This window comes from Colletotrichum phormii (assembly GCF_030913505.1).
Source record: "Colletotrichum phormii strain CBS 102054 chromosome Unknown BDP81scaffold_4, whole genome shotgun sequence".
NCBI classification, from domain to species: Eukaryota; Fungi; Ascomycota; class Sordariomycetes; order Glomerellales; family Glomerellaceae; genus Colletotrichum; species Colletotrichum phormii.
This window is the reverse complement of record NW_026851446.1, coordinates 906,112-931,905: the sequence shown is the minus strand read 5'-3', so window position 1 is coordinate 931,905 and position 25,794 is coordinate 906,112. Positions and strand designations below refer to the sequence as shown.

Genomic DNA, 25,794 nt, shown 5'->3' with positions numbered 1-25,794 from the left:
TCACTGACGTCTAGTCATCTACTCGCCCACCTCCCATCTTTACCTAACTCCAGATCGCTCTATCTTTTGTCCTTGGCTCCTTGGGATATCTTGTCTACAGGCAAGTACCAAACAAAGGCATCCCATCCCGCGGCTCCAAACCAAGTACCTAGGTACCTACCTTGCCCTAGGTACCTTACCTTGGTACCTACCTGCCTTGTGTCTCGCTCTCTGGTCTTCGCTCCACCGTCCTCCCCAAGGTACTCTCAATTGCCCGTAGTCAGTAGCCCGTACATCACAGTTCCACCTCTGAGCATCTCGTTTGCGTAGGTAGGTATCCCACCACCCCGAGCCGAGACGCGCCAGAGCACTGATCGCAAGTCTAGAGTAGAGCAATACCCTTCCGACGGACGACCCGACAAACCCCACACACCATTGATTCGCGGCTCTCGTCTTGCCCACCAATTCCACGCTTCAATCAATCCTTAAACACCATAGGTACCGTCAGTCATCGCTGGTTCTCGCGACAGCTACCATGGACCCTCAAAATCAACCTGGCTCTCACGCCCAGCAAGGTCGCCCGCAGCCTGTATATGATACGTCTCATGGCGGCCATTATGGTAAGCGGAAATACAGCCCCCTCACCTCTCCTCCCCGATCGCGCGCAAATGCGCGAAAGCAGCGCGCTCTCGACGCGAGCTACGTTCTTCACTTCATCTCAGCCTCGTCTTACTGCCGGTGTGCTAATATCTGTCTTCAAACTTAGGCGCGAGTGCTGCGGTTCGTGTTTCCTCCTTGCGACTCGCAAACGACGTCTTCTACAACGAATGCTATACATTTCATGAGCCGTTTCTAATTATTTTCACAGCTGTCAGCCCAGGGTTTCGCTCCCGCCGAACTTTACACTGGCCCATGGGCAAATGTGCGGTCACAATCTCATCCCCTTTGAAATCGGCCTAGAGTCGACTGACGCGCATTCTCCACATAACAGGTTCATCAAGGCTTAACCGGCCAGTACAAGGACATCTTGACAACCTACTGGCAGCAGACCATCAACCACTTGGAAAGCGACAACCATGACTACAAGCTGCATCAACTGCCCCTGGCACGCATCAAGAAAGTCATGAAGGCTGACCCCGAAGTCAAAATGATATCCGCCGAAGCACCCATCCTATTCGCAAAGGGTTGCGACATCTTCATTACAGAACTTACGATGCGTGCGTGGATTCACGCCGAAGAGAACAAGCGGCGCACTTTACAGCGATCTGACATTGCGTCTGCCCTTGCCAAGTCGGACATGTTTGATTTTCTTATTGACATAGTTCCCCGTGAGGAGGCTTCCTCGCATGCCAAGAGAACAGCAGGTCAGACTGCTCCCACACCCCAAGGCGTTCCAGCCCAAGCGACTCCCCAAATGCCCGGCCAGCATGGTTCCATGCCACAGCCAGCAAACCATTCGTCCTCCTCGCATCCCATGGCGGCCACTGACTACGGCCTCGCTGGCCATGCTCTTGGGCCCGATCAGGATTACCGCCAAAATCCCAATATGTACCCTGGCCAAGTACAGCCTGGTCCCTCCGCCCCCTACGGACAAGCCCAACAACCCATGTATGGCGAGATCGAGGGCATGTATGGCTATGGGGCTATGCAGCCACAGCAGGTGAGTATTTGTCCAGTATTGATGACTTGCTACGCCACGAATGGGCTGACAAATGTGGTAGCCGCCTATGTCCAACGAGGAGTTTGAGTAGACGATGGGCATCCGCAGCGCAAGTGTGTCTCAAACGGCTGTCTTCAGTTTGTCCCTCACAGGTAACGCAAAATGAGAGGCATGGTTATCGTTTCGATTTGGATCTGGCGTAGCGGCGTTCAAGGCATTTTTAGCGACGAGAGCCATGATGACGGAACAGCATCGAATCTGCCAGTGCTTCACGATGGATTGATCCTCTTGAGTAATTAGCAGGGTGCGGGGGTGGGAAAACACGAGCTCCATATGTGAGTCTAGTAACATCCCGCAGAGAATACAAATGGTTGTTTGCTTCAGCAAGACTCGGATGTGACGTGTGTTGGTATGTCGAACCGTTTACTCCTCCACGCCCTAGGTTCTGTAGGCAGTATGTGTGAGGCAAACGGCTCTCACTTCATCATACCGAACCTGGATGAAAAATTGGCGAGAGGAGCGCTGCGCGTGGGACCTTGGGCATTCGAGGTAAGCCTGTAGAGAAATTAGTGTTTGAGTTTAGGAAGATCACCGGTATCTCGAGCCTTACTTTTCCAGCAGGATGGGACCATTCAATGCATCTACGCGACCAAATTTCTTGTTGCGAATTGAAATATCAAAAAATTCGTCATGGTTGTCAGACTGCATCAGGTTGATTGTTTGTTGGAGTTCGTCCAGGTTCTCTCGTAGCATGGCTCCGTTTTCAAGACTGTCGACGAACTCGGTGAGATATTGGACGTCTTTAGCTAAGGCTGCGACGGCATTGGTGTTGATATGCTTGACATCAGGAGAGAGTGGTAACGCCTGCACAACGACATACGTCAGTAATAGAAACAACCAATTGAGCCTATCCTCAGCATCAAGAAGCTCACAAGAATCTTGTTGGCGGCATGACTGAGTGCATCAAAGTATATGAGCTCCTTGATCTCTCTTGGCAAGCCTAGCAGCGTTGAGTTCATGATAGTCGAAAGATACCGGGTCATGGTCTGCATGTAGCTGCTTGGATCGGGAGATGTAGTGGTCACCATCCTGTATATCATTGTCAGTTGACATCAACAAGGCATTTCCTTTCCAGTCGAAAATAGTCTTATTCCACATACCAGTCATATTCAGCTGTATCCACGAGGTCATCGATCTTTGAGTTGACAAGTTCGAAAATACGCTTCTCGGCTGTCTTTTTATTGTTTCGGAATTCTTCGGTAGCAACAAGCGTGACTGGACCGCCGGCTGACGTGGACGATCTTGCCCGGATGAGAAGCTGCTCAAGCTCCTGGCATGCGGCTTCAAAATGCTCGAGATTGATGAGAATTTGCACAATCTGCCCGAGATACTGTGAGCTCAGCCTCTCGACGAGAGACTTGCAAACCTTCTCGGTCAGAAGTTCGTCAAGCGACTACAAGTTAGTGAAGAGTCAGTTCCTTTCCTCAAGCTGTACTACTCATGTTACTTGCCTTGCGAAGTGTGTCATCGATGACATTTGGATGCTGGAAGTGGTCATCGGAGAAGAAGTAGAACTGATTCAAAAAGTTGCGAATGTCTATGCAGCAAAGAGGGTACATCTGCGAGAATGGCAAGACGCAGGGGAAGCTGAATGATTGTCAGACACTTGAGCCAAGTCAAAATCAGATATATCGCTTGCTTACCTGAGCTCCTCGAGCGATTTTTCTTGAGAAAACCAGCTGACGTTCACCACTTTCTCATACTCTTCACGGGTATTGATTGCCATGGGCATGTAATCGTCCGTTGACACAATCTAGGATGCGTTAGCCACCGAAGACGATTCATATGCGTTAAGGATTTCGTACCTCTTGGAAGTCTTCGCTGAAACGACGCTTCAAAAGCTCTGCATACTTATCAAATAACGTAAGCAGGAAGTTGTCCAGCATTGATACAGAATAGCCCCAGCCCTATCACGAGTTGAATGTCAGGAAACGTCTGTAGAGAGGACAAGACTCAATGAGACTACATACCTCCATGGTTTGGATGAAAAGAGCTATGACGCCTTTGATCTTGAGTAGTATTTCGGCGTTGCTGACTTCATTGAGAGCCTGAGAGGTCAATGTGATAGCCGTGTGACACATTGAGTCCCATAGCTCGTCCACCTAACTAGATTTCAGCACCAGCACAAAGGGATGATGGGGAGGAAGTCAGCCCACATCAACTGCAGAGCGCAAGTTGGGGACGCGTCTCATGGTCGCCTTCTCGATGATGGCAAAACCAGCAATGCCTTCGAGGAGACTGCTCAGTGAGGATTCATCCTCTGCAACGAGGTTCACCGTGCTGGGTAGCAGTAAATCTTTCTGCTGGCGACGGGTTGTAGCATATTCTGCACGGAATTTCTCGCTTTGACCCAGGGCATTGTGGATGTGAAGGCACTCGAACAATGGGGTAAAGTCAACCCGTAGCTCCTCGTTGTCGAGCACGTCGAACTCCTCGCTTTCGTCAAAGACCAGCTCGATTGATGAATTGAGTCTGAAGTTGTTGAGGAAACTGTCTCGCTCCACGCGTTCTCTCTGTCTCGCCCTTCTAAGTTCAGTATGATAGAACGCGACCTCGCCTAGGAATTGGGAGGTCTCGCGGATTCGAAACAGCCAGGTATTTAGATCGGTCATGACGGCTTCAGAAATGATTTTCTGAGATGCGGGTATCGATTTTTGGATCACGTCGGCCAGTCTGTGCTGAGTAGCATACTTGTTCTGGATTGTCGGGATCAGATGCTCATTCTGCAAGTCCTCGAGAGATTTGAGCGCCGCGTAGTACTTCTTCGTACGGATCAGGTCATGGGCATGATTGACAGCGTGGAGGATCTTGAGTGACTCCTTCAGGACATCCGAAGCGTCGGCGATGTTCTGTCGAACGGCTCTCGTGTTGACTAGAGCTTGCTTTTGATCAGCAAGCTTCTCGGTGCTGGCCTGGATTGACTGGTTTAATCTGAGGATCTCTGCTGTGAGAGTGACGGTGCCTTCGCGCACGTTCTGAAGTTGGTTCACGGAACCTAGAAACTCCTCGTGCTTTGTCAAGCCTATTCTCTCGATATCGGACTCTCTGTCTTCGGCATATCGCACGAGATTTTGCATCAGGGAAGGGGTTCGATTCGAATGCGAGGCATCTTTGAGGACCGGAATGAGCTGGTCGAGGAAGTCTGTGTCGGACGAAGTGATGATAATCTAGAGCGACTTCGAGTTAGCTCGGGAATGACGTAGATTCGATTGGTATCACGGCTTAGACATAACCTGTTGGACGGCTGCGCCGTAATCATCGTAGGTCTGCGGGCGCCGGGGCATCTTGTTCCATGCCTTGCGCGGCACGCGTTCTCGTTGGTGTAGACTAGACACGGAGTTCGTTTGATCGGTAGGCGGTAGCTGTTTGACTTGTAGAAGCAACTTCGCGGGGCAGGCTGGGACTCGGCAAGTCCCCAAGGTAGAAGCGGTCAATCTGAGGGCACCTGGCGGGACTGGAAGAAGAGACGAATGGGCCCGGGTTGTGTCTGTGGCCCTTTGGTAAGGTACGAATAAGGTAGGTACCTGGCGTGCCAGGTAGGTCGATAAGCTAGCTCCACCTGGCGGTTGGAGATGTCGGAATGCTGAAGTGCGAGGATTGATGTGTATGCGGCGCAGTCCTGAAGAGGCTCCCTTCTTCCCTTTCGGACTAGGCTTGGTCAGCGCCGCTAATGCAGGTGCTCGCATGGGAAGTAAGGTACTCCGTACCCTGGCAGCACCACATTGACGTGGGTGACCTTCCATCCCGGGGCCGTGTCCTCCGCAGCCAAGGACCTTGTCTCCCGGTCTGCGGGGTGGGTGGATCCCCGTCCCTCACAACGTATCTCCAACTTCGCACGGGGCAACGGTTATCTCAAGGTCATCACTAGCGAATAGTGAACGGTGCCTTACTCTTCTGGTCTTCCCACGTCTATCCCGTCAATCTCGATACTTTATCTTTGAGGAACTATCACCTTGGCCCGCTCACTATATTTCCTTCGGGAGCCAGGCAGGAACATCAACGGCATCTGTAAACACTGAGATCTCTCTCTCTTCATATCGTCGCCCTCGACTTACACACCTCACAAGAAGACAGGCATATGACGGCAGCACGATTATGTCGTCTGTAGCTGCCTTAAATTCGGTACAGACGATATCACCTCCAGCTGACCCAAGTGACCCCACTTCACAGTCGTTCAGAGGAAGGTACGAGAGGCCATGAACTGGTTCATGTGCACCTCAAATACCTCAACCGAAGTGGCCGTTCCTAGATCGCCTTTCTACGCTACCTTACCCTCGTTTACCTTAGGATGATTGGAAGACTAAGAGAAAAAGATGCCATTCCCTCCGTAACTAGGTCGACTTGAGATGAAGTTCTTGAGGTAGGTAGGTGGGCACCTAAGGTAGTTGAGGTGAATATGTAGAAACCCAAGCAAGCAGTTGCCTGCCTTATCGGTGTTCTTTCCTCTCCAGTCAGTGACGACTTCCTTCTGCGGTGGGCAAAGGAAGGAAGCCCCCACGCGACGCGCCTTCCTGCTTTCCATAAGCTGCCCACCCACCAACTGCCAGATAGTTGCTTCCTTCCCCCGCTGCCATCAATAAGGGCGGGCTCTTTCCTCCTTGAGTTGCGCTGACCCAATGTCCACGTGCGCACACTTCACACCACAAGTTTTTCCACGAGACCCCCATTTCCATACACATCCCTCCTACTTTCACATTACCTTTTCTACCTGTTCATCCTTGTCGGCACAGAGCCAACGCAACCTCATCTTGTGCTGGAATTTCCCTGTCGGCCTCTTTCAAGGTGCAAATCATTCGGTTTCGTCCCAACTTTGTGTCTTCTGCAGAAGCACAGCTATCTCGAGGCCAAGCGAGAGAGTGCAATCTTCTACCTATCGCGTGTTCACGCAAGTCTGTCAGCTCTATCCATCATCCCCTGGGTCTCGGTACTTCGGTTTTTTCCTCTACTGCCCAGAAGCCACTACATCGTTTCTTTCCCCTCGTCTTCACATATTGGGTTGAGTACCGACATTCGGTGAGAAGCATCACGACAGACAACATGGCCCACAACCACGAGAACGTCATGTTCAACCCCTCTTCACCTCACTCCTCTGTCGGCGGTGCCGATTCCTTCAAGGGAACGCCGGACACAAGATTGACAGCCTTCTCTCCGGAGGAAAGCGCGACTAGGTCCTCGCGTCTGCTCAAATCAATTGCGCAGACCTCGCCAGAGACCACTCCTTCGAGGTTTCCCTCGAGTGCCTTTGGAAGTGTCATGTCCAGTGCCGACAAGGACCCTTTCATCACTACAGAGTCAAACAATAACCTTCAGAAGTTGTCGCCGACTGCCTCTACTTTCCAGCCCTTCTCTTCGCCGCTGGACAGGAACACTGATTTCACCAATCTCGACCGAGACAGACAGTCAGTTTCCAGCGTCTTTTCGGCCGGGCTTAGAGATGTTGGTGAACTCTCGGAATGTCTCATCATCGGCTCGCAAACCCGAAACCTTGGCATCACCGATCTGAATGCTTGTCTCATGGTAAGTGCTCTGTCTCCCGTCACGCAATATCTTGACTAAAGAACTCTTAGAAACTTCAGCGCCTTGGTCTCTCGGTCCAAGAGCCGAGACAAATTTTCCACAGAGGAGGGCGAATCTCTGTCCAGTTCAGCGATATTCGCGATGCCGTTCTCGTCCACGACAACGTTTATCGAGTTGAAGCTGAATTTGAAGTCAACTATCTATCTAGTGTTGACTTTTCAGAGGTGTGTCTAGTTGGATCCCTAACCAAAGCCTCGCAGCTGATATCCGAGAAGCTTGCCATCAGGAGCCGTGTCAAGTCTGGGGTTTGGGTCGCCATTGTTGCCCTGGCTATTCCTCCCTGCCCGCTCGACGTCATCCGCACTGAAGCAGTTCTCAAGCGCATGATGCAATCGCGGGGACAACTCCTCGCATACCATGCCCAACAGAACAACGACTCTTCGGTATACAGAGCCATCGTCCAATTCAGTGACCAGGCTGAAGGTGCCACAGCTGTGGTTGTGTTCAACAACACGATCGTCGAGGTAAGCTCACCTGGCGCTGGCAAGTTGAACGGGGCCGGTTTTGAACGCGAGCTAATGGTCTTTCAAGGGAATCCATGTCACCTTGTCACTTTTGGATGGAAGTGAAATCCCTCATGCCACTCAAGATCCCCAGGAAGGCTCAACCGATGACCACAGCCCCTCCTTGCCTGGCCACGATCTGACAAGCGCCCTTCATGCCCTGTCTCTCTCCAAGCAAGCTAACCAGGTGCACCTTATGCCCCAAGGAGCGCCTATGCCTGTTCCCGGCTCGCCGTACCCTCCTCTCGGTATCCAGGTTTCCCCTTTGGCGATGTGGCCCATTCTATGCCAGCCGCAGTTTCAGCCGAGCACAGCATACGTTCTGAATGGTGGTCATCGCCTCTCGGCGCCTCCGTCTACATCCAACTCGACGGGGTATCAGCTCACAAACCATCTTTTCTCGCAGTCTTCCCAGGGCATGTCGATGATGGGATCGATGTCACCCGGCTCCAGAACTGAGCCCCGAAGACAGAATGCAGCCAGGGTCAACAGATCACCCTACTATAATGTTGCTAGCCACCACAACCATGTCGATGTCAACCGCATTCGTGAAGGAACAGATGTTCGCACCACGGTGAGTACTGTGTCAATGTCTCTGGACGCTCAGACTGACAATGGTCAGATCATGCTTCGCAACATCCCAAACAAAGTCGACCAAGCAATGCTCAAGCGGATTGTTGATGAATCTAGCTGGGGTAAGTATGACTTCATGTATCTCCGGATCGATTTCGCCAATGACTGCAAGTAAGCAATACCGCCAGCCTCAAAACTCACCATGGATCAAGGCACTAATCGCGGTGGACTCTACTAGTGTCGGATACGCTTTCATCAATTTTGTGGACGTAAGTAGGACCTCGGAGAATTCTGTGATATGTTGCTGACATTGTGCCATAGCCGTTGGACATCATTGATGTCGGTAAGCCCAAGCCTTGCGTTCACGACAGTGCTGATCATCAGGATACAGTTTGTCAATACCAGAGGCAACCAGAGATGGTATGTTGAACGTAGTGATCAAGCTAGATGACTTTTTGCCAGCTAACATCGATACAGGAACTGTTTCAAGAGCGACAAGGTCGCTGAGATTTCCTATGCCAGTGAGTGCCGCGAGATAGGATAAGTGTCAAACCTGCCTGCTAACGTGCTCTCCCAAAGCCATCCAGGGCAAGGATTGCCTTGTTCAGAAGTTCAGAAACAGCTCTGTAATGCTCGAAGCAGCGCATTATCGTCCCAAGGTCAGTGAGCTTCCACTCAGAACGCGAGGGAGTTGAAACTGACCAGAATGTAGCTGTTCTACACCTCCAATGGGCCCGTCCCAGAACTCGCGGGAGAGGAGGAATCCTTTCCGGAGCCGGACAACCAGTCCAAGATGAAGCGAAGCTGCGAGAATGCAGAACACGTTGGTACGGCAGGATCATCAAGCGCTTGCTGGGCCATGCTAATAAAATCCTCATAGGGCTTTTCACGCCCAACGCTGGACAGCATTTCCGCGACGAGCAACGCCGCAGACGGTCGCAGTATGACCGAGGCACGAGACTGGCCGCCCTCGAAGAACATGACTTCGAAGCATCTATGCAGCCGTACATGTATCATGCGTAAGGTAGTAGACGGTGTAATCTGGAAGGCAGTTTCAAGGGATAATGCAGGTTGAGTGAAGGTACTGGCATCGCAATACTACTACGGGGAATCGAGACATTGAAGTTCTGTCCACATACATGGGGCTCCAACTTTGATTGTTATATACTGGAGCTTTCTGGAAGCGTCATGAACGTGTAATCATTAGTACCTAGCTATTCTCTGCTAAGATATCATGGCTGCATAATTTCTCGGCCGTGCCAAGTATGTTCCTGCGCTTTGTCTCATGCCATTGACAATATTTCCTACTTGCCACGATGCTGCGAACACTACGCAGGCCAGGGCAATTGGTAATGGGGGCTCTCAACCATCAGTGCGACGACAAGGATGTGAGAAACCCAACGCAAAGTCAAGTCCAGTTCGGTAGCAGCTGGGGATTGGTAAGTCCCATGTGAGTGAGATATTTACTCTGGTAATGCTGGGAGTGGTTTGCGAACTGCGGATGAGACGATCCCAAGAGGTTGGTTTGGTAAACGAGCCTCAGCCTCTCTCTCTAGTGGCGAGTCTAGGAGGACTCCAGCCGAATGAAGTGGATTTTGGGGTGAAAACCCGCGACCATGCTGCATTACATTATTCGATGTTAGGGTCGTCTCTTCGGCGATACAATGCTCGCCAAAGTCCAAGGATGAGCCTCGGTAATTATCAGCAGAGTCATCCTCGGGGATTGTATCAACTAGGTGTGTTTGCGGCATCATGATCCTAGTGGGGCCACATTGGTTGCTCTCTGGGGGTCCGTAATTGTAACCATCTTCTGATGCCGGCGTGAGGAGCCTTGCTGGCGTGCCCGGCAAGTTTTGCAACGCGCCAGAATCCCCCTTTAGTGAGCCTCTTCCACCATGGCCTTCTTGATCGCACGGCCGGCCAAAATTGTCATATGCGGAGGTGTATGTGTTCTGAGCAACAGGTTCTGGTGATATGCCAGGCTCAGGATGGTTCAGGTTCGAGGTTCGACCGAGATCAAAAGAACCAGCTAGGATAGGTTGTGTCATTGCTCGGGAGAAGATAACGAGAATGAGGCATGATAGCAGGAGAATGGCCTGAACGATAGCCATTCTCTTCTGGAAAACAACTTCGTCGGCAAGAATGTTGAGCCGAGAGCTAAGTGCAACGGTTTCCCTCTGTGACTGTTCCCGCTGGCTCTCTAGCGCAATGACAGTCGATTGCCATATCTGATCATACTGCTGGCGAACGGTTCGCAGTTCCGAGAGTACCGTTTTGTTGAGACTATCCAGGAAGATGTCAATTCTAGACAACTGCTTCCTCTCGGCCAATTTCTGGATCTCTTGTAGGTAGCGAGATTGGTCCTCAATGTACCTGAGCGACAGTGACACATTTGACTCCAAGTACTGGAGGCGCTTGCTAACGGCTTTGAAGAAGCTCTCTTGGACAGTAGGGGATGCAGGCGCTGCCGTTGAGTTGTTCTTGTTTCGGGACTGGACGGTGGCTTGTGCTGTCTTAGTGGAAGACGTGCCCGACATCGCAGTGTCTCCTCCTCCTGGCCTTGGGTCGGTGTATATGCTGCTTTGGTGTGCACCTGCAGAAACAGACTTCGCCGAGGATGAAGTGTATGGTTCGTCAATCTGATCTGTTTGGTTTGCAGGGGCAAATGCCGACCTGTCCTCTGAGGTACGTTTGGCAGGATCTCCGCCCCGAATTCGATCATACGTGGATGGTTGGTAGCCTGACTTTGCACGATCGCTGGCCTGTAGTTCTGGGTCTAATGGCCTTGTTTCTGAATGTGGCAGTGGCATCAAAGGAGGGCAAGTCGGGTTCTCCCAATCCAGAGGCGAGAAGATGTGGCGTGGCATAAGCAGGTTTGGTGTGGTGTCAGATGCCAAATCTGATGATCCTCCTCTTGGGGGGGCAAATGTTGTATTGTCTCCCGTCTCGGCGTTGGTGGCAGAGCTAGGCAACTGGCCGACAGGCTCTTCCACCACTTCTTCTTCTTCAATCGGCGTCTCTTGGTCCTTCCATGACTCTAGCATTCGCGTGCCATGTACACGTAATAATGAGACAGGACAATAGAACTCATTGCCGTAGTGGGTCAGGAACTCTATCCTGACGTATTTGGCCCAGATCAAGGGGTTTTGCACAAGGAAGGGCTGGATGTCCCGCGAATTCTTGGCCTCGAATGTGCCCAAATCTTTCCACTTGTCAACCTTGACAGGATACCTGTCGCTCACGCTAATTCGAAAGTGCCGTACCATGCTGGAAAAGAACTCGAAGTTGGCCAGCACAACGGTGTCAACCAGAATATCGTCACTAAGCTCAACAATCACGAACTTGTTTCCCGCAGAGCATTCCAGTAGCATGTACGAGTCCTTGTTCTCAACCAAGATGGCCTTGGCATTCTTTGCCCCTTTGTTGGTCTTAAGAACCGTTGCGCCTGCGTCGAAAGACGAGTATGAAAACCTTTCCTTGCAGGTCTTTCCAGCATCTTTGCTCCGATAGTACTGCGTCCTGCCGTCGTCGTAAAGAACAGGCTCTTGCTGTTGATCTGAAGTTGCCACGTCTGTCGGGATGGCTTGGGGTGCTGATGCAATATTGCTGATCTTTTCAGACACAACATCGAAATTCAGGTCAATCTCCCCATCGTCGATACCGAGACTGTCCAGGCCCGAACTCCTGGCTGCTCTGTCATGCTCAGTCGCGCGCTCAACTGTTTTCCGGGCCTTGAGTTCCGAAGGGTCTTGGCCAGCCTTGCGGAGCATCATCTCCTTCCATTCTTCAAAGGACATGAAAGGCCTCGGTGTGACTTCATCGTCGGTCGCGGTCTCCGTGAGAGACGGATTTGGGTTGTCGTTACCGGTCCGGTCAGATGTCGGCACGTCGGTGACAGCGACCACGGTATCTCCAGCGCTCGGCGTAGTTTTCAGGGAATTGTCGGGAGGCGGTCTTGTGCTGTCGTTTATTGGTGTCGAGCCATCGCTGATAGCCTTGCTGCCTGGCCAGCTAGTTGTCAGACACTGTTGAGGAAGTGTGTGCGTGATGTAGTTGATCGTCTTGAACTGGCAAAAGGCGATCTGGGTGTTGGTAGGTGTGGTGTCTAGTTCGTCGGACACGTGGCTCGCCATTGAGGTGCTGAAGAGTGCCAATATCGACGTGACAACTGGGAGACGCCTAGCCCACGGTGCCTGGCAATGAGGCCACATGTTGCCGCCGAGCCGAGTTCGACGATGGCAGTGATGAATATGTAGCCAGGGAATCGATCATGATCTAGGAGAGGGTGGACGTTGGGTATCGAGCTTTCGTGCTTTCGTGCTTTCGTGATGTCGGTCGACCAAAAGCCGGTACCTTCTACGCTGCAACGCGGGGCCGCTATTGCAGTTTCGAGAACTGATCGTAGTGGGTTGGGTAGCACTTTTGAGTAAGCCGTTTTTAAGTCTCTATTAAATTAAGCACATATTTAGGGTCAACTATTTGTTTATTTTCTCTGCCCTATTGCTCATAAGGCGGTGCTCAATACGTGATCTACAATATAAATACGTAATATAAGTGGATACTCTCACTATCTTAATAAAGTTTAAAAAGAATTAGATTAAAGTGCATTATATATATTATATAACTATAATAACTAAAGGCCTATTAAAATATATAGTGGTTTTGTTTCTAGCTTTATAAGCATAAAATTTCAACCTTAAAAAGTAAGTAAGTTATTTATTATTTATATAATAGCGCGGGCCGTTAAGGACAATAATAAAAGTTAGTTATTAACGTTAGCTATAAAAATTAAAAGTAGCCTCATTTATTAAAGATATTTTAAACTATAATTTTAACGTAAAAGCTTTTGAAGAAAAGGCTAGTATAATTAATATTTTTTATACTAGAGCTCATGAAAATTCTTTCTATCTTTATTATATTTTAACATTTTATATTTTATGTAAATATTTTATTACTTATAAGTAAAACTACCTTATAAGCATTAGGGTAGAGAAACTAAAACAATTGAATAAAACTATTGAATAAAACTATTACTTAAATAAATATTATAATAACGTACCTGCATAGCGAGTGGGCCACTTTCCTCTACCTTTCTACCTTTTATGTAAGTTAATTTAGCTACAACGTACAAAATTAATTAAAACTACTCATCATCCTCTTCCTCATTACTGTCCCAAACTACTTCACAGGTTCGTGCGTTATGTCCAGTCTTTCCGCAATTGCCACATCGTCGCGCGCGTGGTTCAGCGCCTTCCGTACGACCCTCCTTCTGAGGGTTATTCTTCCCTCCAACATCAACACCACCCTTTTGTCCTTGTAGTGCCTCTGCTTCAGCAGTATTAAGTGACCCTCCAAGACGTAGTCGGGTCTTTTTTGCCCTCCGGCGCTTACTTAATACCTCTATCCCCGTACGAAGCTTACGGTTCTCAGCCTCAATAATAGCAAGCCTATGGGCTAACTTGCTAATACCTTTGGCCTGGAAGTCAATTACTTCGTACATTGCTGTTGGTGAGCTACCCTGATGTGCTTGGATCCTCTTGTTAAGGGATGTAGCACTTCGTACGCCCTCTAGTGCTGTAGTTGGTGTCTTTGCGTCCCAGGAGCCTTGGCTGCTTGGCCGTGAGGTTGAGGGTGTTGGCGTCTTTGGCTTGAAATCCAGGCGAGAAATGACTACTTCTGGGTCTAATGGTACAAGGCCTGCCTGCCTAAAACCAGCTCGTACGTTGTTTTCGCCCATTGAAGCAAAGAATGCTGCTTTAAAAGCAGGAAAGAAGTCGTCCTTTGTACTATGCGAAATCTGCATCCGCATCATCTTCTCGATTTCCTTGCCGTACGAGTGCTTTAACGGGCTAAAACAACCAACGTCAAGAGGCTGAAGCTCGTGCGATGAATGGGGAGGCATGCAAAGAGCGATAATGTTTTGTTCCTTGCAGTATACTTTGTAATTGTGTTTCGCACGAGTGCAAACCAGCCTTGTATAATCGTAGGATCTTCAGCTAAGGCCCTCTGATAGTCGATTCGACGTCGAAATCGCATTTTCAATTGGGGTTGTCGTCGTACGAAGTTCTCTGCCCATCGGGGTCCAACACGCGTCGCGTCGCGCTTAGAAAGGAGTCGGTCGGCCATATCTCGTACGTCTTCTTGTCGCGGGGGAAAACCTCGATTAATTAGGTCAATAACGCATTCAAGAATCACCTCCTCTTCAGATATAGTCATCTTCATTGAATTTGGACGCGTCTCGCCTCGTACGACGCGTCCAGCGCGTCGGTTTTGGATCGACGTTCGAGGGACCTCAAAGGTAGAAGCTGCTTTTCGTATAGACATTTTTGGGTCTTTTTCGATAGCCTGGATGGCAAGGATGATACGACGTTCAATTGAGGTAGATTGCATGTTCGTACGTGGAGGAATGTTAGTGTAAAGGTGAAAGAGGTAGAAAGAAGGAAAAGTGGCCCACTCGCTATGTTGGCCCACTCGCTATGCAGGTACGTTATATATTAATAATAATTAATACTTATTAATAAGTCTAACCTTCTCGGGCTGTCACAGACTCGCTGTCCTAGCCCCCAACCTTGAGGTTGGTGTTGAGTAATCCGGTGGCCGGGTTACGTAAGCCTGAGGCTGGATAAAAGCCTGCATCCTGTATTCTGTCGCGCATGTCCAGAAACGTAGCTCCTTGAGCTACGTTTTGTCAACAAGGCCTTTACCTGCTTAGGATAGAGCCTGCCCGTAGCAATAGATTGTCTGATCCGCCTGCCCAGCATCCACCTGCCAAACAACCTGCCTGCTACCGTGACACGGGCTTAGCTCCTTCTTTGGCTAAATTTATATTATAAATCTTATAACTAACGTCAACGTAAATGTATTAATAAAATAGTATAATGTCTTTTTGTATTACAAGTTTTTTTTTAAACAACTCTATTAATATTACAAATAATTGGGCGCGCGCACGCTTATATAATAATACTAAAGATTTCCGGAAAACCTACTTAATACGGTTCATTATCTTAGTATATAATACGCTATGCCTATATCCGGGTAATCCAATTTAAGTTAACTAGTTCAGCCGTATTTATTTAACAGATTATAATATTTATATAACGTATATATTACTAATCAGCCTATATAACGTATTAAAGATTTTAAGTTATATAACGTATAGTTTATATATAACTAGTATATAATACGAAATTATATTAATTTATACGTATATATATAAGCTATATACTACTCTACTTAACCTAGATACTAAGCGCATCTATAATAAAGGATTAACCTTAATCAGCCGTAATGCTAGCCGCCTTATTATGTATATAGGACCTTATAGGTACGTACCTATTGCTCGTGGTCGCTAATAAATAGTAGAAACGGTAACTACGCCCTGGTTCGAACCGGGCATCTATAGGATTCGCTAAAAAGCGAGCGTGCATAGGCGTAGCCTCACTTACACCACTAAGCCACGCAGCCATAAATATAATAAATGTAGTTAGTTAACCTTATTATTATTATTAATAATAAGGTTTAAATAATAAGCTAATAATTAAAATAGCTCTTATAAGCCTCTCTAAATAATAATAATATTTATAATAAAAAGGAAATAATTTTGTTAAATTTAATTATTTATACGGGCTAATTGTAAGGAGCTGGCCCCTAGGCTTATTTAACGTAGAGGTGCTGTCGATTAACTATTCTAAGCTGAGGAGGAAAAGGAGGAATTATAGGGGTTTGCATATAGGTATAGTATAATATACCTAGACCTGGTAGTATATTACGGTAGAATGATAGCTCCCGCAAAGCCGGACATCTTGACCAGCTCCGGCCTATAATATAATTAAATTTAATAACGTGCTTAATAAGCGAGTGTCGCAACTGATTGCAGCTGTAAGATAAATGCAACCAAGGAGCAACCAAGGAGCAACACTAAAAACATAAAAACAATCAAGACTTCTCCGAATCCTGTTCCTCAGACATTTATTCATTAAACTAACATGTTCGCGCATTATGGCCAGTGTTTCCGCAGACGCCACATCGCCGTTAAGCTATTTCCGTCCTCGGCCGGCGACCACTACTCCGACAAGTTTCCTCCCCAAGCTGGGCTATTGCCTCCCTCTGGGACTAAATGTCCTCTCCCTCAGCTATAGTAAGGCTTCCTCCTTGTCTGAGACGGGTTTCCTTAGCTCTCCGGCGCCGGCTAAGTAGGTTCTTTTCCTCCTGAAGGACTCTAATCTCAGATTCCATTAAGGCAAGCCGATGCATAATCCCTACTGCCCCCTTTGTAAACTGGTCAACAGCGTCGTTAATAGGCGTTGGGGAGCTGTTGTGATGACGGGAGATTCGATCCTTAATTAAGGTAGACTGAGAAGTAGCCTCAGTTGGGTTGTTTGGTATCTTAGAAACCCAAGGAGCTGGTGACCCAGGGAGTGATCCTGGAGGTGTTGGAGTGTGTAACTTCACGTCAAGCTTCAATAGCACACTCTCTGCACTTAAGGGGACAAGCCATGCTCCTCTGGAGCCTCCCCGGATGTTTTGATCTATAAGTGCTTTCGTGAAAGCCTTATGGAATGCAGGGAAGAAGTCCTCCTTCGTAATATGGGTATTACCCCGTCGCATCTTATCCTCAATTTATCGACCATAAGCCTTCTTTAGTGGCCTAAAACACCTAACGTCTAAGGGCTGAAGCAGATGAGACGAATGGGCTGGCATACAGGGCGTAACGATATTGTTTTCCTTACAATATAACTCAAAGTCGGCGGCATGGTGACTTTCGTACCCATCGACGACGAGGAAGCGATAACTGCCAATTACACGCGGTTTTATATGCCGATCAAAGTGCTGGAGCCAATCTAGGCCTCTTTCGTTTGTTATCCACCCGTTTTCAGATGTTGCGATGACCCAGTCGCGTAGGAGACCTGCTTCCATATACCAGGTAGAGAGGTGATGTTGCCCTATAACGATAATGTACGGCGGGACGCTATAGCCCAACGAACTGATAGCCTGGATAACTATAACCCATTCGCGGTCACCAGGCTGCATCATCTTCGTATTTGAACGCCTTTCGGCACTTATAACAACCACTCCGGATGCAATCTGGCCCATCATAAACCCAGGCTCATCAAAGTTATAGATATCGGAGTCCACGATGCCGTACTTCGCGATTGTGTTTGCTATAAGGCGAAACCACGCGTTTATCGCGTCTGGATCTTCGCATTAGGCCCTCTTATAGTCATACTTCCAAAAAGAACGCGTTTGGAGCCTTGGTTGTCTCTTAAAGAAGTTTGAAGCCCAGCGCTTGCCAACCGGGGGCGCGTCGCGGTCAGCAAGCAGACGATTGGCCATATCTTCCACACCACTAATCTAGGGAGGAAATGATCGGGAATCCAGATCAAGAACATACTCAACCAGCTTCTCTTCTTCAAGCGCTGTCAAGTTCCGTGAGTTAGGTATCGTGTCGCGTCGTGATAGAATGCCCTTCATTCGCCGATGTAGCGTCCTAGAGCAGACTGAGTATATCTTAGCTGCAGCCCGAGCGCTAAGATTTGGGTCATTTATGATAGCTTGAAGGGCTAGTTGTATTTGGGATTCTTTATTACTTAGCGCCATGGTTTGTTGTGGAAGAAAAGTCATCGATTGCGTTGTTATGCTGTAGCTGCAATTGGTTGCGACACTCGCTTATCAAGCACGTTAATCCAATATAATAATTAGTTATTATAGGTCACGGTCGGACAGCTTCTTAGCAGAGGGGTATACGTACGGCTCTAGTAAGGCAGGAGATCTTAACCGGGCTCTAACCCGTAATATCACCCTCCTATCCCCCTCTAACGGCGCGCTCACGGCGCTAACACCAGGTCTTTATTATACTTTGTTATTAGGCTATAGCGGTATTTATAAGGTTTTATTACTTTTATATCCTAGAGCGCCTCGATAGACTCCTAAGTTCGCTTTATATATCCTTGCTATTTTACTAGTACCTTTCATTAGCGCTGTTGTCCTCGATGCTTCTAGGTAGCTGCATTAATACTCTCGACCACCTAAACCTCTTCGCCTTTATCATCTAGGACTAGAGGCGGCTGGCTGTTGTCTGTTGCTTATCTGGGCAAAGGGTTATCGCCAGCATGCTTTAGCACGTCGACATGGAATCATGGGTTTAAAGTACTCGGTAAATCGAGCTCGACCATATACGGCAATATAACCTTCGTAACGCTGTACTTATAATATATCTAGTCCAGCTTCTTATACGGCCTAGGGGACCTATAATGCCCTATGTGTAGCTAGACCTTATCTCCTACTTCTAGTCTTTCCGTTGGTTGGTGCTTAGTATTAGTAGCTTCCTTGTAACGCTACTGAGTTATAGCGAGTATTGACTGGGCTATATTTATTATATCCTAAAGTTTCGTAACTAGCTTACGTACGGCGTCCTCTTGGGGGCCCTTAGGGTCCATCGGGGCCGCCTCTTTAACTATAATAGGTTCTAGATAGTATCCGTGTTTTAAAAATAAACTATTTATCCTAATAGTGCTATTATCGCGGTTATAAAGCGCTAGTTAGGCTGCCGGAAGGTTCCATGCCTAGTCCTTTTATGAGTAGGTAATATAGTTATATAAGTAGGCCTAGATCTCTTAGTTTATCCTCTCTAGGCTTTCGTTAGTTTATAAGTAATAAATAATATTTAACCGCTACTCGACCTTTAATAATTTATAAAAGTACTACTAAAAGCGGCTTATCTAATTACTCCCTCTATCGCTTATAATTAATATAAGGATAGTTATTATAAAAATAATAAATAATAAATAAAGAAACGTTCGGTATAGGCCTCGGCCTCTATACTCTCTATCGGCTCAAGAGTTACGCCTTTAACTAGTTAATTGATAATTATTTATAAAAACCTCTTAATCTTATCTATAAAGGGTAGGTCTATAATGAAATCTATAGTAAGGTCGTTTTGTAAGTATTATAATATTAATAAGGGTTTTAGGAGTCCCTTTCGTCGCTCTCTCTAGATATGGCTTTATCTATAATTATCGTAGTTACGGTAGAAGCGTCGTACTAGTCGCGACTAACTAGGCCAGTAGAAGTATCTTTTAACTAGCACCAAGGTATTGTCTCTTCTTAGGTGGCCGCTAAGTACTGAGTCGTAGGTACTCTAGATAATATAGGTACGTACTTTATTATTAAGATCTTTACTACCCGGTACCTAGATTCGGGTTTTAAATAGTAGTCGGTTATTATTATCGATTCTATATTCAGTAATCTAAACCCTTAGCTTAAGGCTCAGAGGGAAGCTTCTTTCTTATTATTTCATAATAATATAGACCTATTAATAAACCTCGTCCTACTCCTAAGTCTGATTTTAGAGTTGCTAAAGTTCCTCGTTATTAGTAAATATTAGTAAAATAAGATATTTTTCTTTATAAGAGCTATAAAGGGTCTAGCGATCTCTAAATGTATTAAGATAAAGATCCGGTAGTAGTTTGTAAATCCTAGGAAGCTTCGGACTCCTTTAACCGTCTTTAATATAGCCTACTCTTTAATTATTTATAACTTCTTAAGGTCATAAGAGATACTAACCCTAGCTATTATTACAAAGCCTAGGTATTTAACTATTTTAACTAAGAATTCGCACTTCTTTAGGTCTAGCTATAGGCCTACGTTAGCTAGCTTACGTAATACTAGCCGGACTTTTACATTATAATCTCGTTATAAGCCGCTTAAGTAGATTAGGATATCGTCCATATATACCATTACAAAGTCGTCGAGGTATTCTCGTAATATACTATTAATGTACCGTTGGAACGTAGCGGGGGCCCCTGTAAGCCCGAAGGGTACAACCAGCTACTTAAAAAGGCCACATCTAGTCCGGAAGACTGTTTTATGCTCCTCTCTTTTAATAATTTGGATCTTATAGAACGCTACTATTACGTTCAGTTTTATAAACCACTTAGTAATATTAATAATATATAGTATCTCTCAAATTAAGGGGAGGGGATATCGGTCGTACTTTATAATTTTATTAAGTACCTAATAGTCTATATAAAAGTATATCCCTCCGCCCGGTTTATATATGAATAGTACTAGGGCGGAGGCTTTGGAGCTACTAGTACGGATAAATCCCTTATCTAAGAGGTCTCGTAAGGTCTTATAAAGAGTAAGGAGTTCCTCTCGTAATATACCGTAGAGCGGTCCCTAGGGTAATACGGCCTTATTACCGTCATTATCCTACTTAACAAGGATCTCATAGTCGACTCTAGGGCGATATAGTAGCAAGTTAGTAGCTTCGTCGGGCTAGAATAGCTTACGGAATTTAATAAGTATAGCTAGGAGACGAAGGGCCTCGAGGTTTACCTTCTTTATTCTTTTCGTAAGTGCTTTCGCTAGGCCAATAGCTCGGATTTCGTATATTAGGCTTTCTTTACTTTACTATTAACGTACCTGCATAGCGAGCGACGCATCATAGCGAGCGACGCACGTCCTCCCAATTCTACCCTCTTCATCTTTAGGTCACCTTTTCTCCACGTACGAACATGCAATCCTCCTCAATTGAAAGTCGAATTACCCTTGCCCTCCAAGCTATTGAAAAAGACCCGAAAATGTCTATACGAAGAGCTGCCTCTATCTATGAGGTCCCTGAATCAACCCTCCGCCACCGACGCGCTGGACGCGTCGCACGAGGTGAAACACGACCAAATTCGATGAAGATGACTATAACAGAAGAGGAGGTGATTCTTGAACGAGTTATTGACCTAATCGATCGAGGGTTCCCTCCGCGACAAGAAGACGTACGAGAAATGGCCGACCAACTCCTAAACGCACGCGATGGGACGCGTACTGGACCGCGATGGGCAGAGAACTTCGTACGACGCGTCCCTGAATTGAAAATGCGGTTTCAACGTCGAATCGACTATCAGAGGGCCTTAGCTGAGGATCCTACGATTATACAAGGCTGGTTTGCACTTGTGCGAAACACAATTGCAAAGTATGGGATACAGGATAACGATATCTATAATTTTGACGAGACTGGTTTCCTGATGGGAATGCTATCGCACGCAAAGGTTGTTACGACTTCTGACCGTAAGGGAAGGCCTCGTACGAAACAGCCTGGCAATCGAGAATGGGTTTCTGTCATTCAGGGTGTATGTGCGGATGGCTGGGCGCTGCCTCCGTACGTCATCGTAAAGGGCAAATATCACCTCCTCTCGTGGTATAGTAATGGCCAATTTCCAGCCACATGGCGTATCCATCCAAGCGAAAATGGATGGACGACAAATGATATTGGCCTAGATTGGCTAAAGCACTTTAATCAGTGTACAAGGACTCGTACGAAGGGCTCTTATCGCCTCTTGATCCTTGATGGCCATAATAGCCATAAATCGACTGACTTTGACGAATACTGCAAGGAACAAAACATTATTGCTCTTTGTATGCCTCCCCATTCATCACACGAGCTTCAGCCTCTTGATGTTGGGTGCTTTAGCCCGTTAAAGTACTCGTACGGCAAGGAAATCGAGAAGATGATGCGGATACAGATTTCCCATAGTACAAAGGATGACTTCTTTCCTGCCTTTAAAGCAGCATTCTTTACTTCCATGGGCGAAAATAACGTACGAGCTGGTTTTAGGCAGGCAGGCCTTGTACCTTTTAACCCTGAAGTGGTTATTTCTCGCTTGGATTTCAAGCCAAAGACGCCAACACCATCAAACTCACGGCCAAGCAGCCAAGGCTCCTGGGACCCAAGGACACCAATTACAGCACTAGAGGGCGTACGAAGTGCTACCTCCCTTAAAAGGAAGATCCAAGCACATCAAGGTAGCTCACCAACAGCAATGTACGAAGTAATCGACTTCCAGGCCAGAGGTATTAGCAAGTTAGCCCATAGGCTTGCTATTATTGAGGCTGAGAACCGTAAGCTTCGTACGGGGATAGAGGTACTAAGTAAGCGCCGGAGGGCAAAAAAGACCCGGCTACGTCTTGGAGGGTCACTTAATAGTGCTGAAGCAGAGGCACTACAAGTAGAGAAGGGTGGTGTTAATGCTGGAGGAGAGAATAACCCTCAGAAGGAGGGTCGTACGGAAGGTGCTGAACCACGCGCGCGACGATGTGGTAATTGCGGGAAGCCTGGACATAACGCACGAACCTGTGAAGTGGTTTGGGATAGTAATGAGGAAGAGGGTGATATATAGTTTTAATTGATTTCGTACGTTGTGGCTAAGTTAACTTATACATAAGGTAGAAAGGTTTGAGAGAGTGCGTCGCTCGCTATGATGCGTCGCTCGCTATGCAGGTACGTTATTTCTTTTTATATAATATTATAAAAGGGGCTCCTAGGAGCAAGCGGGCGGCTCTAATTTAGTATACTTGTTCTAGCTCTTCTTTAAATTTTAGGTATAAGTCCATGCTACCTTTCCTATACTTTATCCATTATATTACGGTATTATATAAAATACGGTTCCGCTCTATCCATGGCTTCCCTAGGAATAAATCGTTACCGAGGCCTCGGACGGTATATATAAAGATCTTTTTATTATAACTAGCTATATACTTCTAGGTTAAAGACGACTATTTTTATTACTTTTATAGCGCCTATAGCGTCGCTAAAGCTACCTAATAGCCGCTCGGAGCGGTCTATTATTAATAGATAGAGCTTATAGGTAAGATCGTGGTTAATAAGGTTATATAGGTCACACCTAGTATCTATTAATACGTCTATATAGGTGCCTTTATATATAGTTATAGGTAATAATTATTATTAAGTTATTGCTTATACAATACTTAAACTTCTTCCATTCCGTAATATCACTAGGCTTAGCCTTTAACGCCCGATTTTACGTTAGAGTTACTCTTTTCCCGAGCTTTCTTTTACCTTAGAGCTCCCTTGCTCCTCTATAGTACTACTATCGCTACTCTCCTTTAATTTTGGGTTCTTCTTAACCTTCTTAGTCTTAGTAGAGCCTAAACTAATTAGTTTAAGATACCGTAAAATAACATAACCGATCTAATTATAATTAAAGTACTTATGGTTATTTGTTGGAAAGGTAAATCTTTTACCTTATTATTTCCCTTATTATTCATATTACGTAATCAATATATCATATTAATATATAAGAGTAATAGACTAATATATATATTGATCACGTAAGCAAGATTGGTTATGTAAGCTTACGTGCGCGAAAAAGGCACTGGAAGGTAGTAGAATGCGCTGGAATTTACTTGAAAGGTATTACGTATTATGATTACGCATCCACTTACGTATAACGTACTTTACCAGTCAGCCGCGCACTTTTTCCATGACGCGCTTTGTTCTCAGCCACTTAAACATTTGACGCATAATAACTCAACAACGGCAATGTCAATTTACACCCAAGAAGACAAGATCATTCTTACTATTGAGGCGATCCGAACGACACGCGCTGCCGGCCAGAAACTAAGTACACGACGCGCTACGAAGATATACAGTATCCCTGAAAGCACCTTACGCGACAGAATAAATAATCGACTACGCCGCGACCATACCCAGCCCCAATAACATAAACTTAATCCGATCGAAGAGAAAATACTTCTCCAATACGTTATTAAGCAGGATTCCAGAGGATTTCCTCTACGACTCGCTAGTATAGAAGATGTAGCGAATCTCTTACTTCGGACGCGGAATAGGACGCCCGTTAGGAAGTACTAGGCTAAGAGGTTTATTAACTCGCAGCCGACTCTAAAGACTAAATTTAATCGTCTATATAATTATCAAAGGGCCCTTCAAGAGGATCCAGAGGTTATTTCGAAGTGGTTCGCGTTGTTGGGCAATATGATGACCAAGTACGGTATTAATAACGAGGACCTATATAATTTGGACGAGACCGGCTTTATAATAGGCGTTATTACCGTATTAATGGTCGTTACGCGTACCGATAGACGTAGAAAAGCGAAATCTGTCCAGCCTAGTAACCGTGAATGGGCTATAGTTATTAAGTGCATTAATTCGAGGGGGTAGTGCATCCCGCCTTTCGTGATCGTTCGAGGGTCCTATCACCTTATCAACTAGTTAACGGAATCCGGCTTCCTAGGCGACTAGGTAATTAAACCGACTATTAATAGATAGACCGATAATAAAACTAGCCTAGACTGGATTAAGCATTTCGATAAGTATACTCGGGCCCACGTAAAAGGTATCTATCGGATGCTTATAATCGATAGGTACGAGAGCCATTTATCGGCCAAATTTGATGAATACTGCAAGCAGAACAATATTATAACTGTTAATGTACCTCCGCATTCATCTCACTTACTCCAGCCATTGGATATTACGCTTTATTCGCCATTAAAACGAGCATACGGGGATAAGATCAACCTATTTATCAAATCCTCTGTCAACCATATTACGAAGTCCGAGTTCTTCGTTGTCTTCCGTAAGGCCACAACTAGGTCTTTTCAAATGAAAATATTAAATCCGCCTTCCGCGGAGCTGGTATTTTACCGTAGGACCCAAATCATATAATTAGGAAGCTCGATATGCATATACGGACGCCTACACCTCCTATAACCGACCCCTCAACACCACCAGTCTAGCAATTGCAAACGCCCTCTAACCGCCACGAAGCGCTCTCACAGTCCAACTTTATTAAAAATCGGATCTCAACCTATTAGGGAAGCTCTCCAACACCAATAATCAAGGCAGTTACCTGGCTAGTAAAGGGTGCGCAGGCAATGGCGCACTCGATCACTATTTTGACGGATCAGGTACGCACACTTCAGGATACTAATGTGGCGCTTGTTAAGCGGCGGTGGGCGAAAAAAACGCGTGTGTAGCTTGGAGAAGCACTTAGTATAGATGAATCCTAGGTTATTTTAGAAGAAAAGAGTAAAGGGAAACGCCTAGCGCCTTAAGAAGGTAAAGAAGGTGGTCTATCGAAGAAGGGTCGGTCGGCTTAAAGGCGTTACGGTATATGCGGCAAGACAGGCAATAATACGCGAACGTGTTCAAAAGATGGAGAATCGTCTAGTGATTTAGATGCCGATGAAAGCTAATTAAACTTTTACGTTCTAGTTATATAAACTTATAAGATATTTGCGATGTCGGGAAAAGTGCGCGGCTGACTAGTAAAGTACGTTGTATTTCTTAAATATTTAGTTTAGTATTTCGGCTATTCACTTGATTACAAGCTTACTTTTTATAATCATCTTTATATATGTAATGTTTATAACATACCTAAAACCCCTATAAAAACGTTTTCATAATAATTTTTATAAGTTAATATAAGTATTAGATTTCATAGGTAATATTATAATACTTAGAAGGGGGCGGTTAGTTTTAATATCCGTATATGTTAGGTTATATAGGTTAAAAAGGGGTTATTATAGCTAGAATCGAACCGATTATATATATATACTAGGTAGGGGCGTTACTAGGCTTATATTACTAAGCTACATAGGCATATTCATATTTATATACATAATAAATTC

At 46.2% G+C, this 25,794-nt stretch overlaps 4 protein-coding genes and 1 pseudogene across 5 annotated transcripts; 2 read left to right on the top strand and 3 right to left on the bottom strand.

Moving 5' to 3' along the window:
- Nucleotides 1-514: 514 nt before the first annotated feature.
- BDP81DRAFT_391012 (histone-like transcription factor and archaeal histone) lies at nucleotides 515-1,730 on the top strand (the record flags this gene model as incomplete). Its single annotated transcript, XM_060587493.1, has 5 exons — nucleotides 515-599; nucleotides 746-759; nucleotides 848-901; nucleotides 971-1,639; nucleotides 1,701-1,730. The coding sequence occupies 5 exons, from the start codon at nucleotides 515-517 to the stop codon at nucleotides 1,728-1,730; spliced, it is 852 nt and encodes a 283-aa protein (XP_060448892.1).
- Nucleotides 1,731-2,115: 385 nt separating this feature from the next.
- On the bottom strand, nucleotides 2,116-4,983 carry BDP81DRAFT_458449 (exocyst complex subunit Sec15-like-domain-containing protein; the record flags this gene model as incomplete). The annotated part of the gene is made up of 10 exons (XM_060593413.1): nucleotides 2,116-2,194; nucleotides 2,250-2,503; nucleotides 2,572-2,728; nucleotides 2,800-3,092; nucleotides 3,151-3,286; nucleotides 3,343-3,452; nucleotides 3,505-3,606; nucleotides 3,670-3,801; nucleotides 3,856-4,866; nucleotides 4,933-4,983. The coding sequence occupies 10 exons, from the start codon at nucleotides 4,981-4,983 to the stop codon at nucleotides 2,116-2,118; spliced, it is 2,325 nt and encodes a 774-aa protein (XP_060448891.1).
- Nucleotides 4,984-6,736: 1,753 nt separating this feature from the next.
- On the top strand, nucleotides 6,737-9,375 carry BDP81DRAFT_311741 (RNA recognition domain-containing protein 2; the record flags this gene model as incomplete). The annotated part of the gene is made up of 12 exons (XM_060583748.1): nucleotides 6,737-7,216; nucleotides 7,267-7,449; nucleotides 7,492-7,740; nucleotides 7,808-8,353; nucleotides 8,402-8,523; nucleotides 8,591-8,621; nucleotides 8,674-8,691; nucleotides 8,744-8,772; nucleotides 8,830-8,873; nucleotides 8,932-9,011; nucleotides 9,065-9,179; nucleotides 9,233-9,375. The coding sequence occupies 12 exons, from the start codon at nucleotides 6,737-6,739 to the stop codon at nucleotides 9,373-9,375; spliced, it is 2,040 nt and encodes a 679-aa protein (XP_060448890.1).
- A 440-nt stretch (nucleotides 9,376-9,815) lies between these two features.
- Nucleotides 9,816-12,485, bottom strand: BDP81DRAFT_458447 (UNC-like C-terminal-domain-containing protein; the record flags this gene model as incomplete). The annotated part of the gene is made up of 1 exon (XM_060593412.1): nucleotides 9,816-12,485. The coding sequence occupies one exon, from the start codon at nucleotides 12,483-12,485 to the stop codon at nucleotides 9,816-9,818; it is 2,670 nt and encodes an 889-aa protein (XP_060448889.1).
- Nucleotides 12,486-15,720: 3,235 nt separating this feature from the next.
- BDP81DRAFT_t90 lies at nucleotides 15,721-15,816 on the bottom strand (annotated as a pseudogene). Its single transcript has one exon. The product of its transcript is annotated as a tRNA-OTHER (tRNA).
- Nucleotides 15,817-25,794: the final 9,978 nt, after the last annotated feature.